The 16,264-nt window shown below is 42.2% G+C and overlaps 1 protein-coding gene across 9 annotated transcripts in view; it reads left to right on the top strand.

Moving 5' to 3' along the window:
• LOC117651378 (kelch-like protein 1) overlaps window positions 1-15,157 on the top strand; it is a 29,557-nt gene extending 14,400 nt beyond the window's left edge. For all 9 annotated transcript variants that reach the window (XM_034395385.1, XM_034395421.1, XM_034395394.1 and 6 more), the window contains 5 exons: window positions 6,433-6,576; window positions 10,343-10,459; window positions 13,480-13,655; window positions 14,035-14,200; window positions 14,827-15,157. In XM_034395385.1, coding sequence (XP_034251276.1) covers window positions 6,433-6,576; window positions 10,343-10,459; window positions 13,480-13,655; window positions 14,035-14,200; window positions 14,827-15,021 — 798 coding nt within the window. In that variant the 3' untranslated portion in view covers window positions 15,022-15,157. The remainder of the gene's footprint in view (window positions 1-6,432; window positions 6,577-10,342; window positions 10,460-13,479; window positions 13,656-14,034; window positions 14,201-14,826) is intronic.
• The last annotated feature ends 1,107 nt before the right edge of the window (window positions 15,158-16,264 follow it).

Raw genomic sequence — 16,264 nt, 5'->3', positions numbered from 1 at the left:
AGCAATAATGTGTATTATATCCTTTGTAACCATGTACATGATTGTTCACTATAAAGACTAAATTGTCATCAATTATTCACTATTTTATAAGTCAATTGCGTATTGACCAGGAAGTACTAGAGCTCCCCCTCCTAGAGCTCCCCCCCTATTTTCCGCCTTTTCTTGAATTAATTTTATTTAAATGTGATAAAATGAATTAAATATGATAAAAGAAATTAAATATGATTAAATGAATTAATTATGATAAAATGAATTAAATGTGATTAAATGAATTAAATCTGATAAATGTGATTGCACTGCTGGTGCCGAGTGCAAGTTGGATGGATTGGAGTCCACACTAGCCGCGTGAGACCAGCATCGTTCTACCACGCAGGAAGATGCTACGAGAGCTCCAGCTCCGGCGGCGGCGGCACTGACAGGGCTGAATTTAAGTGATCTTACCTATCCTAACCAAACCTAACGGGCTCGCGACGGATCTCACTCTCACTCGCGACAGATCTTTCTCTAGCTTGCGACAGATCTGACGAGTTACAGAAAGATCTGTCGCAAGTTAGAGGAAGATCCGTCGCGAGTGAGAGTGAGATCCGTCGCGAGCCCGTTAGGTTTGGTTAGGATAGGTAAGATCACTTAAATTCAGCCCTGTCAGTGCCGCTGCCGCCGCGCTGGAGCTCTCGTAGCATCTTGCTGCGTGGTAGAACGATGCTGGTCTCACGCGGCTAGTGTAGACTCCAATCCATCTAACTTGCACTCGGCACAAGCAGTGCAATTACATTTATCAGATTTAATTCATTTAATCACATTTAATTCATTTTATCATATTTAATTCATTTAATTATATTTTATTTATTTTATCATATTTAATTCATTTTATCACATTTAAATAAAATTAATTCAAGAAAAGGCGGAAAATAGGGGGGGAGCTCTAGGAGGGGGGAGCTCTAGTACTGACCCGTATTGACTCTTTGTCAATAGCAAATTGACTTTAAGGTGGGAAATACCCATTGAAGCCCCTTTTTTTAAAGTGCCTAGTTTTCATTGAAAACTCTTTCCTACCTTAAGGAGTTAGATTTTGTCTTGTAATGTGTTCCTTACAGATTCCAAATTCAGTCAGACATTTAACCCAAGTACCCTATGAGTGTAGAAAACTTCGGCCAAAAAACAACGCTGCCAACCTTCGGTGCGCACGTTTTCTCGAAAAGTAATTGATCTCCAGGTCCAGGTCTTCTGTACAGGATACTTGACACATATATCTAGTTCACACCGTCGCCCTTTTTTGAAAGTGAGTTCCAGTTTTTTGTAAATAAGGCTGAAAAGTGAAAATAGAGAGTCAATACTTCATTTTTTGCACTTTTCTGCCTTATTTACATAAAACTGGAACTCACTTTCAAAAAAGGGCGACGGTGTGAACTAGATATATGTGTCAAGTATCCTGTACAGAAGACCTGGACCTGGAGATCAATTACTTTTCGGGAAAACGTGCGCACCGAAGGTTGGCAGCGTTGTTTTTTGGCCGAAGTTTTCTACACTCATAGGGTACTTGGGTTAAAAGTCTGGCTGAATTTCGAATCTATAAGGAACACATTACAAGACAAAATTAAACTCCTTAAGGTAGGAAAGAGTTTTCAATGAAAACTAGGCACTTTAAAAAAAGGGTCTTCAATGGGTATTTCCCACCCTAAGTCAATATAACGAATGAAATCTTACATAGATATTGACGAAATAGTACCTTTTATTGCTGTGTAAAATACTCTTTAACAAAGGACAAAAAGTCAATAACAGTCTGAGAGTGTATCCCACGCCTGGATTCGCAGTGAGCCAAATCAACTAAGACGGACCACTTCTTCCAGCGACCCTCTCAAATTTGCCTGATTTTTTGTAGGCTTAATAACTAACTAAAAAAGAGTCTACAGCCAAAATATTAGGTCCGGCAAAAATTAATTGCCCGAGATATGGCAAACTTTAGTTTAAATTTGGAGAAAAAACACGAATTTGGATATTTTGGACTAATTTTACACTTTTCATAGTAGACGGCTAAAATTTGGTCACTTTCTGTAGAAATGGCCAAGGAACAAGAATATGACCTCAGATTTGACCTCCGACGAATACCTGTAGAGTAAACCCCCCAAAACAACCTATAAAAACATCTTTAAAAACAGTTTTTTCTTGGGGTTTCTGGGAAAAATAAGTAGACAAAAATTTCTGATGATCTTATCTTGTAGAAAATGACGCGATAAATCGAATAAAACCACGCGCAGATTTTTACGTCAAACCGCTTAGAAGATTTAGCGGTTCAAAGTATGCAAATTTTGCCATTTATTATTTAAAAAATGCAGGTTTTGAGCATTGTTTGACGTTCTCTGCCTGCTTGGTGTGTGATAGGGATCTTATCTTGTGGGAAAAGACGCGCTGAATCGAATGAGACCACGCACAGAGTTGTATCTTAAACCGTTTAGGAAATATAGCGGTCTAAAGTATGGGCACGGGAGAGCTCCTGCAAACACCCGACAAGGCAGGCCCGGGTGATTCCGCGCGTAGAGGGCGTTTTGGTGTCCACACCCTCCCCAGAAGGAACTTATTCGAGTGCAGTCCATTTATGCACTTAAGAATCTTGTTTGGCAGTGGACTAGCTTGTTCCCTTTGTTTACGGACGTTCAAAGCTAACATGTAACGCGGGAGGGGGGCCTAAAGGGTCGATTTTGTAAGTTCCGTCATGTCCATTCGCACCTTACACCAACTTTGCGGCTCTGTAACCCTTTGTTCCATTCAAATCTTCGAATTCCACACACACCCATCAAATCTCTAACGTATTGTGACTGTCTTGCTTGAATTTCAAGATCGTATATTGATTGGAAGTGGGACATTCCATGAGAAGTCAACCAGGCCTTGGGCTCAGGGTTTGTTACCCCTATGGCCCCATGAAATAATCGGTACTTGGTTTGAGGTCCGGCCCCCCAGGGGCTAGGCTATGGGCAATTTACTTTTTTGCTAAATATTGGAACAACGCAACTTTGGAGGGCAATATCTCAGCAACCATTGGTTGTAGGTCAAATCCGAGACCAGATTTGGAAAGAAGATGAAAAACTGTATCTCTTTTGTCTTTGAAGTTTTTATGTCCAAAAACTTTTTATAACTTTAAAACTTTAGTGAAGTTTTCAAATTAGCGCCATTTCCTAGATCCTCAACCGATTTTGACCAATCTGGGCAGCTTAAACCCTTCCCTAAGCGAAAATGCTAACCAAAAAATGTGTTCGGCTTCGTTCCCGAGAACGAGCCATTTTCGTGAACCCCTGCAACCACGTATTTCACCAAATTGTAGTGACGGCCGCACTCGATACCACACTGGACGCTCTCTTAGGTGTTTTCGGCTCAAAGCAAGTTTCCGGGTTGCTTTTCTTATGTCAGGGGACCCAAGCGCCTGTCAGGTATGCCAACAACCAGCAGACCTGCAACGCACCAGTGACGACAGGGTGGCTTACCTTGCCCCTGAAGAGTGCGACAGGCAGCGCGCTCTGGGCGATCGGACCAGTACTACACCCCGCCACCTCGCCGTCATATCTACACGTGGGGGTGGGTGTTGTTGTTGTTAGTTATTGTTGCACGCCAGGGTAAGGGATGTTTCAGGCGTTTCAGTCACGAATTGGGTAAAAATACATGTTTGAGTTTTCTTTGTCAGTCCCAGCAGATTTGACAGCACGCTTCAACGGCATTTTAGAATTAATCTGAAGGCATACCATAGTCAATGACATTGAAGATAGAGGTTAGTAGTATTCAAGAAAATACTTTTATTTAGCTATAGTTAAAGGAGATACTTTTCTTTATGCTTTCCCGCAGACTTGACAGCACGCTTTAACGGCATTTTGGCATTAATCTGAAGGCATACCAAGAAGATACTTTTCTTCGGCCAGCTAAAGAAACGTACAGTCTTCATCGGCAAAGAGTCGACGAGTCGGGACCGGATTTCGACTCTTTGCCGACACGAAAACCGAACAGCACATGGTGGTAGACAAAAGCTCCGGTAGTGCTCCGGGCTCGGGAGGGCCATAAAACTATTGTGGCTCGAGCTCACCCCCGCCGCGTAAGCGGGGACCGTCGCACGAAGTCGACTCTTTGCCGATGAAGACTGTATCTTCTTTAACACTACTAACCTCTATCTTCAGTGTCATTGACTATTGTATGCCTTCAGATAAATTCTAAAATGCCGTTGAAGCGTGCTGTCTAATCTGCTGGGACTGACAAAGACAACTCAAACATGTATTTTTACCCAATTCGTGACTGAAACGCCTGAAACATCCCTTACCCTGGCGTGCAACAATAACTAACAACAACACCCACCCCCACGTGTAGATATGACGGCGAGGTGGCGGGGTGTAGTACTGGTCCGATCGCCCAGAGCGCGCTGCCTTGCCTGTCCCACTCTTCAGGGGCAAGGTACACTGCAAGATCAGATGTGTGCTTAGTACACAGCTGTGGGAGTATACTTGTAAGCACACAGCTATAGGAGTATGCTTGGGTAAGCATACATCTATAGAAGTGTGCTTGACAAGCATACATCTATAGATGTGTACTTGGGCAAGCATGCATCTACCTATAGCTGTGTACTTGGAGAAGCATGCATTCAACTCACTCATTTAAAAGCACACAGCCATAGATGCATGCTTGCCCAAGTACACAGCTATAGGTGCATGCTTGCCCCAGTACACATCTATAGATGCATGCTTGCCCAAGTACACTTCTATAGATGTATGCTTGACAAGCACACTCCTATAGATGTATGCTTCCAAGCATACTCCCACAGCTGTGTACTAAGCACACATTTGATTTTGTAGTGTAGGCCACCCTGTCGTCACTGGTGCGTTGCAGGTCTGCTGGTTGTTGGCATACCTGACAGGCGCTTGGGTCCCCTGACATAAGAAAAGCAACTCGGAAACTTGCTTTGAGCCGAAAACACCTAAGAGAGCGTCCAGTGTGGTATCGAGTGCGGCCGTCACTACAATTTGGTGAAATACGTGGTTGCAGGGGTTCACGAAAATGGCTCGTTCTCGGGAACGAAGCCGAACACATGTTTTGGTTAACATTTTCATTTAGGGAAGGGTTTAAGCTATCTTTTAAGCCCAGATTGGTCAAAATCGGTTGAGGATCTAGGAAATGGCGCTAATTTCAAAACTTCACTAAAGTTTTAAAGTTATAAAAAGTTTTTGGACATAAAAACTTTAAATGCCAAAAAGATTCAGTTTTTCATCCTCTTTCCAAATCTGGTCTCGGATTGGACCTACAACCAATGGTTGCTGAGATATTGCCCTCCAAAGTTGCGTTGTTCCAATATTTAGCAAAAAAGTAAATTGCCCATAGCCTAGCCCCTGGGGGGCCGGACCCCAAACCAAGTACCGATTAATTCATGGGACCATAGGGGTAACAAACCCTGAAAACGAGAACCGGATCGGAGCCCATGGTGGCTAAGGCCTGGTTGACTTCACATGGAATGTCCCAAGTGTCCTTTCAGAACGCGTACAAAATGTCCACCGTACTCCGACTTTTACCTTGGCGGTTTCTAAGTAACCACTAAAAAAACTACTTGGAGTGCTCCCTGCTCAGAACCACCGCCGTATTTAGAATCAGCACGGTCTGTTTACCTTCAGAACGAGTTTAGGTGACGAAAAAGCAAGGGGTGTGGGTGTGCGAGTGGAAGTTGTGTGTGAAATCGGTGGGTTGTAACAATTGGTGTAATTTCCGTATGCCCCTCTCGCTCCTCTCCTATCGGGTTTTGAAAGACATCCTACACGTGAAAAGACGTGTCTTGACGTCGAACTAGTGTGCCAAACTTACGGCATATTTCTGTGGCGATAGGCATTTGCAGTGAGCTAGAAACATCTGTTTGTAATTTCCGTCAAGCGTAATTTCCGTCACATTTTCAGTAAATTTCGTCATATTTAATAGGGGGAGAAAACGAAAGTCAACTTGTAGCTCGCCCGCGCTCAGAGTGTCTTCCTGGGGTTTAATTGATGCCATCTAGGCAAAATTCCGGCCGAACAAGCAAGATTGATTATGTGGCTTTCTAAGGTGGCTAAAATAACCCCTACGCACGGAATCACCCGCCCGCCAAACACGCCTGTTGGGTGGGCGGGACTTTTGGCCATTTTTATATAAAGTGACCAAATTTTAGCCGTCTACTATGAAAAGTGGAAAATTAGTCCAAAATACCCAAACTCGTGTTTTTTCTCCAAAAGTTAAACTAAAGTTTGCCATATCTCGGGCAATAAATTTTTGCCGGACCTAATATTCTGGCTTTAGACTCTTTTTCAGTTAGTCATGAAGCCTACAAAAAATCAGGCAAATCGGAGAGGGTCGCTTGAAGAAGTGGTCCGTCTTAGTTGATTTTGCTCAGTGCAGTGCGTGTTTGCTGTCGCCGTATGTATTTACAATATTTTTCTTTAGGTTGCCTTTACTGCTGAAGTCAAAAACGACACGGTAGTTCTCAAAGAAGATAGCGCCGTCCCTGGCAATGATCTGATCTACACTACGCATCCGAACTCTCCGCAATTGAACTACTTCAACAGAGGCGGCTCCAAGAGAGTTTATGTCAGTATCAGAATTACACTACACAAACCCGTGCATATCCTGCAACTTGCAAACACTCTCAGAGCCATACTGACATTTTTGTCTGTACTTTTACTTAAAAATTATTTCTATGTAATTTATGAACAATTTTTAGGTACCTTACTGATAAAAATCTGTTTATAGCGTAGCCTATTGACGTTTTGTATATAAGCCTTACTAACAAATCTGTGACCAGTTATTTAAAAGAAGCATGGAGCCTTCTGGGACTAATTTGTTAGTGCCTACTTAGAGATTTTGTCAGAAGTAAGAAAGAAACGGAGTTAGTAGTAACTAATAAATGAAGTCAGTACATACAAATAAAACTCTATGTACAAGATCAGTAACTGTCGCATCCATTACATATATTTTTATGGACTTGCAATACTTGTTGCTCAAAAAATTAGCATTAAAAGTGTAGTTTAGTAACGACAAAAGTTTTATCAGTGATTATTCTTGTAAATTTTTGTTTTTTCAGGTTTACCAACAATTTTGTCAGTTATGTACCAAAAATCCAAAAATATTGTCGATGAAATTGTGCATAGGCCTACACCACGGACTTTTATTCGTGGCGTTTGAACAAATTTTCAAGTAATATTGTTGCGTAAGGAAATGGTGCTACTGCTATAAACAAAGAGTCAATATGGCTCTGAGAGTGAGACCGTATACCTGCTGACATCACCTCCTTTCGGCTTACAAGAGGTGATGTCAGCCAAATATAATCCCACCAGGTCATCAGATCACACTATTTTATTTAATTTTATATATTTATATGTTCGCGGATTCCCAACAAGTATAAATCCCACCAGATATACTCTGCAAACTCAAGAGTGTACTCAGTACACTCTAGTTAGAGTGTGCTCATGAGTACACTCTAACTAGCGTGTACTCAAATGAGTACACTCTAACTAGCGTGTACTCAGATAAGTACACTCTAACTAGCGTGTACTCAGATTAGTACACACCTAAGCACGCCTGGCAATTTATGCAGCTGAAAGTGTGTACTCATCTGAGTACACGCTAGTTAGAGTGTACTCATCTGAGTACACGCTAGTTAGAGTGTACTCATGAGCACACTCTTACTAGAGTGTACTGAGTACACTCTTGAGTTTGCAGAGTACAGGGATTAATAATAGATTTTTATGTGTCGGCAAGAATAATTCCCACCAGGTATACATCCAGGTATAATTCTCACTAGGAATAAATCAGAAGAAAAACAACGAAGATTGGTTACAAATGGGCATGATGACAGCTTCGACTGCAGGAAATGCGCTGCCAATGAAACTGCCTTCGCTAGCGGGTACACAACTCGCGTTTCAATCGTTATTCATATTGCGCTACTGGCAGATTCCGGGGGGCAAGCCATTTGCAGTATTGAGGAACAATTATTCTGTGTAACTCGAGTGTCTTGAAGGCTTACGGTCTGCAAGCGTCTCACCTCGTCTGGTCGTCCTGTCGCCGGCAACTCGGTGCGACAGGGGGCCGGTCCAGCTTGGCCTGCCGGCGGCCTTTCCTCGGGCCTTCGGCCCTCGCATCAGACCCAACTTGGCCAGTCGAAGGCCCGGGCCTTCGGCCCGCTCGCATCACGCACCCCGTGAGCAGGTAAAGCAAAGTTATCGATGTACCATCGTGACTTAGGCCCGCCCTTCTATTCACAATCTGCAAAAGTCCATAAACTTTTTACTCCAACTGTCCTTAGAATATGCCTATTTCATTTGTCTCTTAGCCCTCATTCCGAAAATACCCATATTTGCCATGCTACTGCAACTCCTTGCAACAGAGGCACAGCAGGAGCGCAAAACGAGTCCGTCGCACTTTTTCCCATAACTCATGAAGGCGGGCTCCTGGACCCCCTTTCCGACCCCTCGTTGAAAAGGTCTTGCTGAGACCAATCGAAATCTACAATAAATTTTTTTAGTCGGTCGACCCCCTTTTTAGAAGATCCTGATCTGGCCAACTTGTAAAAGCGACCGATGGGGTCGGGACCAGGTCCATTCATCTTGTCTCGTCGCCCCGATTCCAAAAATACACCCATGTGCCCTGCTAGCACCAATAATGGCGGAAATCCCCCTCCCGCTCATGTAAACCAACCTGCAGCAGCCCTTGTGCGACCCGGACGGGATTTGCACCACCGGATTATTTGTTTGGACGGTACTCCTGAAGTACCCTCCAAATCTGGTTACTCTAGCTCAACTCCTTCCTTGTACACAGACGCTAACAACAACAACAACAACGACAACAACAACACACAGACACAAAGACAAATGCATAGCCCCCCCCTCCCTATTTTTTAAATAGAAGGGCGGGCCAAAAATTATTTTTGTAGTTACAAGTACAAATTGTTTCTAGATAATTTGACGTCATCACTATGTTCTCTTTTCACCTGCCAAGTGCCACTACGGTCAACTTAATACTTAAAGAGATATCATGGATTACGAGGCCATAAAAGACCAACCCGTTAATGATTTTCACCTAGATTTGCTTCTATTCGAGTCGGCAGTCATATTTCGACTAAAGTAAGGCTTCGTCTTGAAGAAATTGGAACCAGACTTGATAGTTATACGGAGAATTATGCAATTTCAGGCCACATTAGAAATATTCAGTGGTATTTAGTCTTTTCTATGTTTAATTATACAATTGTCTCTATTGCAGTTCAGAATTTTATCATAGAAACATAGAAAAGACGTTGTATATCTGCTGGGATTTATACTTGTTGGGAACCCGCGTAAATAATATTAAAATTAAGGGGGCTCATACATGTTAAAAGCACTTTTAAAAAAAAAATTTTGATGTAGAGGGATTAAGATTTTACAATTTCCGTGTTAAAATCCTTTTAGATAATTGAGTAAGCTTCATTTTGGCTTAAGGGAAAGTGACTTTGGACATTTTTTGGAGATTTAGTCGAAACGTTTAAAATTTTGCCTCTCGTAAGATTTTGTTCGCATACTTGCTCAGATCTGTGGGGAAAAAATCAGGGAGACTCATCCCCAGTAGTGTCATAGAATTGACTACAATGGGCTTTATATCTGCAATAGTTTTCAAGAAAAAAAAACAAACAAATTTTTAACAATTTTTTAAACAAATTTTTCAACAAAAAATTGTTTTTATTTTTTTCCTGCAAACTATTGCAGATATAAAGCCCATTGTAGTCAATTCTACGACACTACTGGGGATCAGTCCCTGATTTTTTCCCCACAGATCTGAGCAAGTATGCGAACAAAATCTTACGAGAAGCAAAATTTTAAACGTTTCGACTAAATCTCCAAAAAAATGTCCAAAGTCACTTTCCCTTGAGCCAAAATGAAGCTTACTCAATTATCTAAAAGGAATTAAACACAGAAATTGTAAAATCTTAATCCGTCTACATCAAAATTTTTTTTAAAAAAAAAGTGCTTTGAACATGTATGAGCCCCCTTAAGTAGAGTATATCTGAAGGGGATTATACCTGTTGGGATTATACCTAGCGGGAATCATGAATTTGTTGCCACAATGGAAAATCCTTTGCAATAACGAACCCTTGTACTCGTTGAGTAAAGGACAGAAGTAGGATCAGCTGAATTTTTAACAAGTTGGAGTTTCTTGTCAAAATTGCTAGAAGCAGTTGGCCTCAAGAAAATTTCGGGCTAACATGAACACCTCAGCGCAGGTCTCTCACCTCAAAGTTTAATGCTGGGTTACTTAAATTCAAGATTTGGTTTCTTCATTGCTTGATGCTTCGTCCTCGAAAATTAATACTAAGTTCGTTTCTTAGGTAAAAATTTCTGTGTACGAGAAAGAGCTGCCTCGCCGCGCTGAAAAGTACTTCGATCTGGGCTTCGACCTGGGCAAGCTGTTGAAACAAGAAGTCCTCAGCGATGTTGTTCTACAGGTTAGTAAACTTTTCATCTCCTCAGATGGCTTTGTCAAACGTCTTGAGGCTCAAAGTATATCGGGGGTGTCTTCGTGTGTCCCACTGATTATAACAAATGCACTTAGGCTACACTGAAAATTTTTTTTCGCTCTGTGACAAACTTGTAGGCTAGATGACATCATTACTTCAAAACGATGAAAATTTCATCACAAACTGGTTGTATTTTCATCAAAGCTCGAGCGTAACATGTCACGCTCCTCTGAGCATTGTACCCCTTTTGGATGTGAATGAGCCATACACTGAAAAAAAAAGTCTAGTAACGATAACCAGAATCCTGGTAGGAAATACCAGACTGTCTGATAATACCAGACTGTCTGATAGAATATTACTCAACTAGAATTCTGGTGTAAAAAATACTAAACTGTCTAGTTGGCCTCAGTCTAGTAAACCGTACCAGATTTATAGTTATCCTTACAATGCCGCCAGGACCTCTTCTGGTAGTTTTTACCAAACATCTTGGTTAGTTCATGTGCTTACAAAACTGAAGCAAGAAGTCCAAAATTTAAAAAAATATATATATTTTTGTAGTGTTGAAACCTGATGTGACGTCGATTTCGTTGACGAACAACCTCTGAATTGCTTTTTCCCTCCTTCTCTCCTCCGGATTCGAACCGGGATCTCACACTTGAGAGACGGGCACGTTACCACTGCGCCACCACGTCGCCTGTGGGTGGAGGGGATCCCCACTAGGTGACTCTCTTCGTGTCTGGCTCAGGGAAATACTCCCAGTGTTTCTTTCGGATTTAAGACTCCGAAAATAACGAAACCGGTTGCACTTTACTTTTTGACACCCGAACATTTCAATTGAAACGAATATTTCGAAGTTTTACGGATGGTGCCAATTACTGAACAGTCTGGTAAAATTTACCAGGATTATTATGCAGCCACCTGGTAAATGTCACAACACCCGCGCTGGTTACGGTAACTGATCATCCGGTGAGAGTTACTGGGATTCTCGTATGAGTAACAAGTAAGGAAGGGTGGGGCAGTTTGAAACAGAATTTGGAATTTCGTTATTATAATCGTACCGCTGGTTTATATGCTGCGTGCTTGCACTAGATTAACAGAATGACTCATTCTCTAGACTAGAAAACGCCCGCAGACGCTCACAAGTTCGTTCAACGTTAATAATAAGGTGAAACTCCAACCCTTGCATCTGTTTCAAACTGCCCCAGGCCGGGGCAGTTTGAAACAGCGATGGGGCAGTTTGAAACAGCTGTACGGAAGTCAACACGGGCCAGGAAGGGCCGCGTACACAACTCAAATAGATTCAAATAGACTCAAATAGACGTTGTCATGCAAGTGCTGACATTTTGACGAACTTTATCAACATTTTTAATAATAATTTAAAAGCCAAAAAGGCATATTTTTCAAAATGCGAAGTTTTTGAAAATGCTTATGGCAATGGATTCGTCTCAGAGAGACGAACCAAAGTTGTTAACACACATTACTGTTTTTGAGTTGAAATAAAGGCCTTTTCCTGCCCGCAAAGTTTACAACATGCAACAGCCCATAAACGTTGCATTTTGATGCAAGTCACGGGTCAAACATACAACGTCTCCATTGGTGCCATCTAGAATTACGAACTTCCACCATTATGCTCGCTTTCCATTATATAAAACGTTTTTTCTAGTGATATTGCTGTTTCTAACTGCCCTATCCACTTCTGCTTCAAACTGCCCCAGAGGGCACCATTACAGTTGTGCTGCTCCCCGCCAGACTTGGTGAGGGCTGCGTCAGTGTCCGAGGGTGCGTTACGCTTGCCTAATATGGTACCAAAAGATGTATTAAAAGCGCGGGGGATGATCGCTTACTAGCGAAACCCAGACGGAAACTCCCGTGACTTAGAAATTTAAGTTTAGGCCAATTTCAATGTTACCGAAGTTTCACCTTTATTTCAAGGCCACTAAAGTGCACCGTTGACGACCGTGTCGATCGCAAATCAGTAAGATCATGAAAATAGAAGATTGTGCACACTCACATTTCCTACGGCAGCCCTCATGGTGTTTGTTTCGAACTGCCCCTGTTTCAAACTGCCCCACCCTCCCTTACTAGTTTAACTAGGATTGGTCTGGTACTTATAACCAGACATTTTTTTCAGTGTAAATTAGCTTGTTCACATGAAAACGAGAAACAAAAAACTGCTTGCAGGGAAAGTTGAATCCTAACAAATGACGCAAATGGATTTTTGTCAAAAATGCACAAGCTATAACTGGAAAGTTTTGAAGTGTAATACGACTCTGAAGATGGTTTCTGTGATTTAAATCTTTACAGACTAAAGGTTCCATATAAGGTTCCATAAACCAAGTTGACTTAGTTCCCCCAAACGAGGTGGAATTCGGAGACTATTCAAGGGGAGCTGAGGTCTGCGTAGAGTCTATTTCGCTGTACATATTTGGAGTTACCTCTTTTTTCAACTTGTTTCCCAAATTAAAAAGGGATTTGGTTTAAGTTGACTCTTTTCAAGTAGATTCATAAAGCCACAAGTTAAGGTATCTGATCTTCTTTTGCCATTTTGTGCAACAGAGTCAAGTGGACTGCGGGCTGAGTAACCCATTTTCCTTTGAAATTTAGACCGTAAAAGGCGAGGTAAAAGGGGTTAAGTAGAGTTATATCGTTACACGGTAAAAACGGTACCTGGTTTTCCCAGGAGCCCTATGGCGAAGACATATGCGATTTCCAGGGGGTTCCTGGGAAAACCAGGAACCGTTTTTACCGTGTAGTCCATGTCGATTTTCTCCTAGTCTGCTAGAAAATGAATCAAATAATTTGGTGTCGTGATGCAAACCACCCTGAGGCACAATAATGAGATAAAAACTCAACTTCGAGATAAATCAAATAATTCCCCGAAGCGGAAGATAGATCATTTTGTCACATTCCTTTCAAAGTGATGTCACGTTCCTGGATTGAGAGTGATGCCCGTGCCTTGTGCCCAATTTGCTGCGAGAGCTTACTGAGTGCCGGGCGGACTGTTCCAGGTCCAGAGCGGCGACCGGGCTGACGGTGGCGTGGCGCGTGAGTTCCGCGCGCACAAGGCGGTGCTGTCTGCTCGCAGTTCCGTCTTCCAGTGCCTCTTCACGACCGACATGGCCGAGTGCCGGACCGCCACGGTGCCCGTCAACTTCTCGGTCGAAGTCACCGAGCGCATCCTCTGGTACGGACAACGATAGAAAAAATTTCGATGTACACACTAAATTCTTATGGACATTTTATGCATAGTTATGCATGCGCAGATACGCCCATTTGTTATGCGTGTAATATTATGCATCCTGGATCAATTTTATGCAGGAAGATGCATAAATTGTACACAGTGATGCATAATTTTATATATACCTTATGGACGTTTCTGCGCATGCATAACTATCCATAAAAAAATGCATCATTATGCATTTAAAAATTCCATAAGAATTTAGTGTGTACACACTCACAATACCTTTCACACCATTTTTGTTGCTGGTCTTCTGGCTTATCTTATTGTGCGCTGGGACGGCTCTACCTGGAAGCTAATGTTTCACATTGTTGTGTCCGTCCAGGTACGCTTACACTGGCCAAATGGAGCACGAGGCCAGTGAACAGCGAGCTCCCTCGATAACCGAGAATATGGATGTGCTTGCCGCAGCTGACTTCTACGATATGCAACCTTTGAAATCGTACTGCGAAGAACTACTCATGGAGCAAATTGCCAGCAAACCGGAAGAGGTGAGTTCCTGTCCGGTTTGTCCCCCGGAACCAACTGTTCCGGAGACGCTTCTCTTCAAAATCAGACTACGTATTTGTTTCGCGGTCTGAAACCTCTTAGATTTTGATGGGCTTTAGTCATCGTTCGAAGTAAAGCAAGAAGTTATTTTGTTCAATATATTAGATTCTGAGCGATATACTTTCGACAATTTTGTGAAGCCATGCGCTCTCTATCACAAATTCGTCAAGCTAAATTCTAAATAGTTCGACACTGCGGGTAACGATGAAACAGGACTGTTATGTCCTCTCAATGTTTATGGAGAACCTTGTTCGTGTAACTTGCACGATTTTGTGCATACGCGGAATTTGAATGAATGCATAAAAATGCAGAAACTACGCAAATTTGAACTTCATTTTTTTCAAAACGCTAGACTAGTTAAAAATCATGCATCACCACGTACAAAACTCTACATAAACATTTAGTGCACTGCTTTTCTTGATCATACGGTAAAAACGGTTCCTGGTTTTCCCAGGAAGCCTATTGTTGAGACAGGCGATTTCCACGGAGTTCTTGGGAAAACCAGGAACCGTTTTACCAGTGAACCTGCGTATATTGATTGCTTCTGATCTCTGCCGACGTTTTCAAGGTGCTACAGACCATCGTGCTGGCGGACAAGTACGGTGCTGCGAGGCTGAAGCGCGTCGCCTTGGACCTGGCCGCCTCCGACCCGAAGCAGATCCAGCAGCACCCGGAGTGGCTTCAGTTTCTGCAGGACCACCGCTCCTTGGTCAACGAGCTGTTTGCCTCACTCGCCGAGAGAGTGACTGCTACCCCGCGATGATACCCGACCTCTGAGTCGAGAAGATTGTTCTGGGATACTCGCCTTGATTGATGCTCCCATTTTCTGTTTATTCTTTTTTTGCTATGCGTGTAACACACTGCTCTTTGAAATAAATCTGTTCACATGTGTTCTATAATGGAGTGTCATTGTTTTCAGAAGAAGAAGACTCCCATTCCAGGAACGTGACATCGCGATAAAACTAACGTGACAAAATGTCACGTTCCTTTGGGCGTTGTGTCGCATTCGTTGGAATGTGAAAAAGCTATACGCTCAGACCTATATGGACTTTTTTCTCTCTTGCTTATAGCGGTTTTTGAGCAAACGTAAAATGTACTATTTCCTTCTTAACTATGCACAATTTTGATCGTTTTAGGGATATAATTGTCAATAGAGCATATAGAAATTGAAAAGTACATTGCAAATGACATTAAGTACGGTTTAATGGACTATTAACATGATACAACGAACAAAATAGTGAATAGCCAAAGAGAAAATGGTACATATTACGTTTGCACAAAAACCTTTATGGCAAAAGATAAAAAGTCAATACGAGTCTGAGAGTGTAATCTATGGCTGATTCACGTCCTAACGAATGAGACATTTTATCATTGATATCAAAGTGATGTCACGTTTGTATGAGAGTGAAGAGCCTGTCCCGCTTTGTTGCAGTCGAGTGTTGGGAAAAACTTTATCCGTAAACTTTACCTTTGAGTGTGTGACTCGGCCGATTCTGTTAGGAACGCAGGGTCGTGAGACATGTCCTTGCCTCACCACACGTCAAACATTCAGCTTTCTGTGAATACCAGTCAATACCAATTTTTATATAACTAAAATAGCAGTAAGGCAACTTTTTGGTGACAGAATTTTAATGCTAGGATTCACCTAGTTTTTTACGTTTCAAAGAGGGCTGAATACGAAAATAAAATACGTTATGACCCCCGATTAAGATTTAACTCGGGATCCAGATTTTTCACCCAGATTTTTACACTACTTCGTAGAAGATAGGGCATTTATCACATTGCGGTTCGCTTAACTGTACACTTTGTTAAATTTTCTGGTTTAAAGTTGAAACGAGATAGGACTAATCGAGTGTATATTAGCGTGTACTTGCAAGCACACTCTTATTTAGCGTGGACATGCCAGGCACACTGTATTCTAGCGTGTGCCAGCAAGTACTTACGCTGAGAAGAAAAGGAGTGAGCTTGGAACGCGGCTTGGAAGCATGCTGTTAAGGGGAGGTTCT

Source organism: Thrips palmi, unplaced genomic scaffold, assembly GCF_012932325.1.
Source record: "Thrips palmi isolate BJ-2018 unplaced genomic scaffold, TpBJ-2018v1 HiC_scaffold_10, whole genome shotgun sequence".
Lineage (NCBI taxonomy): Eukaryota > Metazoa > Arthropoda > Insecta > Thysanoptera > Thripidae > Thrips > Thrips palmi.
The sequence above is the reverse complement of the archived record's forward strand: the minus strand, read 5'-3'. Positions and strand labels throughout refer to the sequence as shown.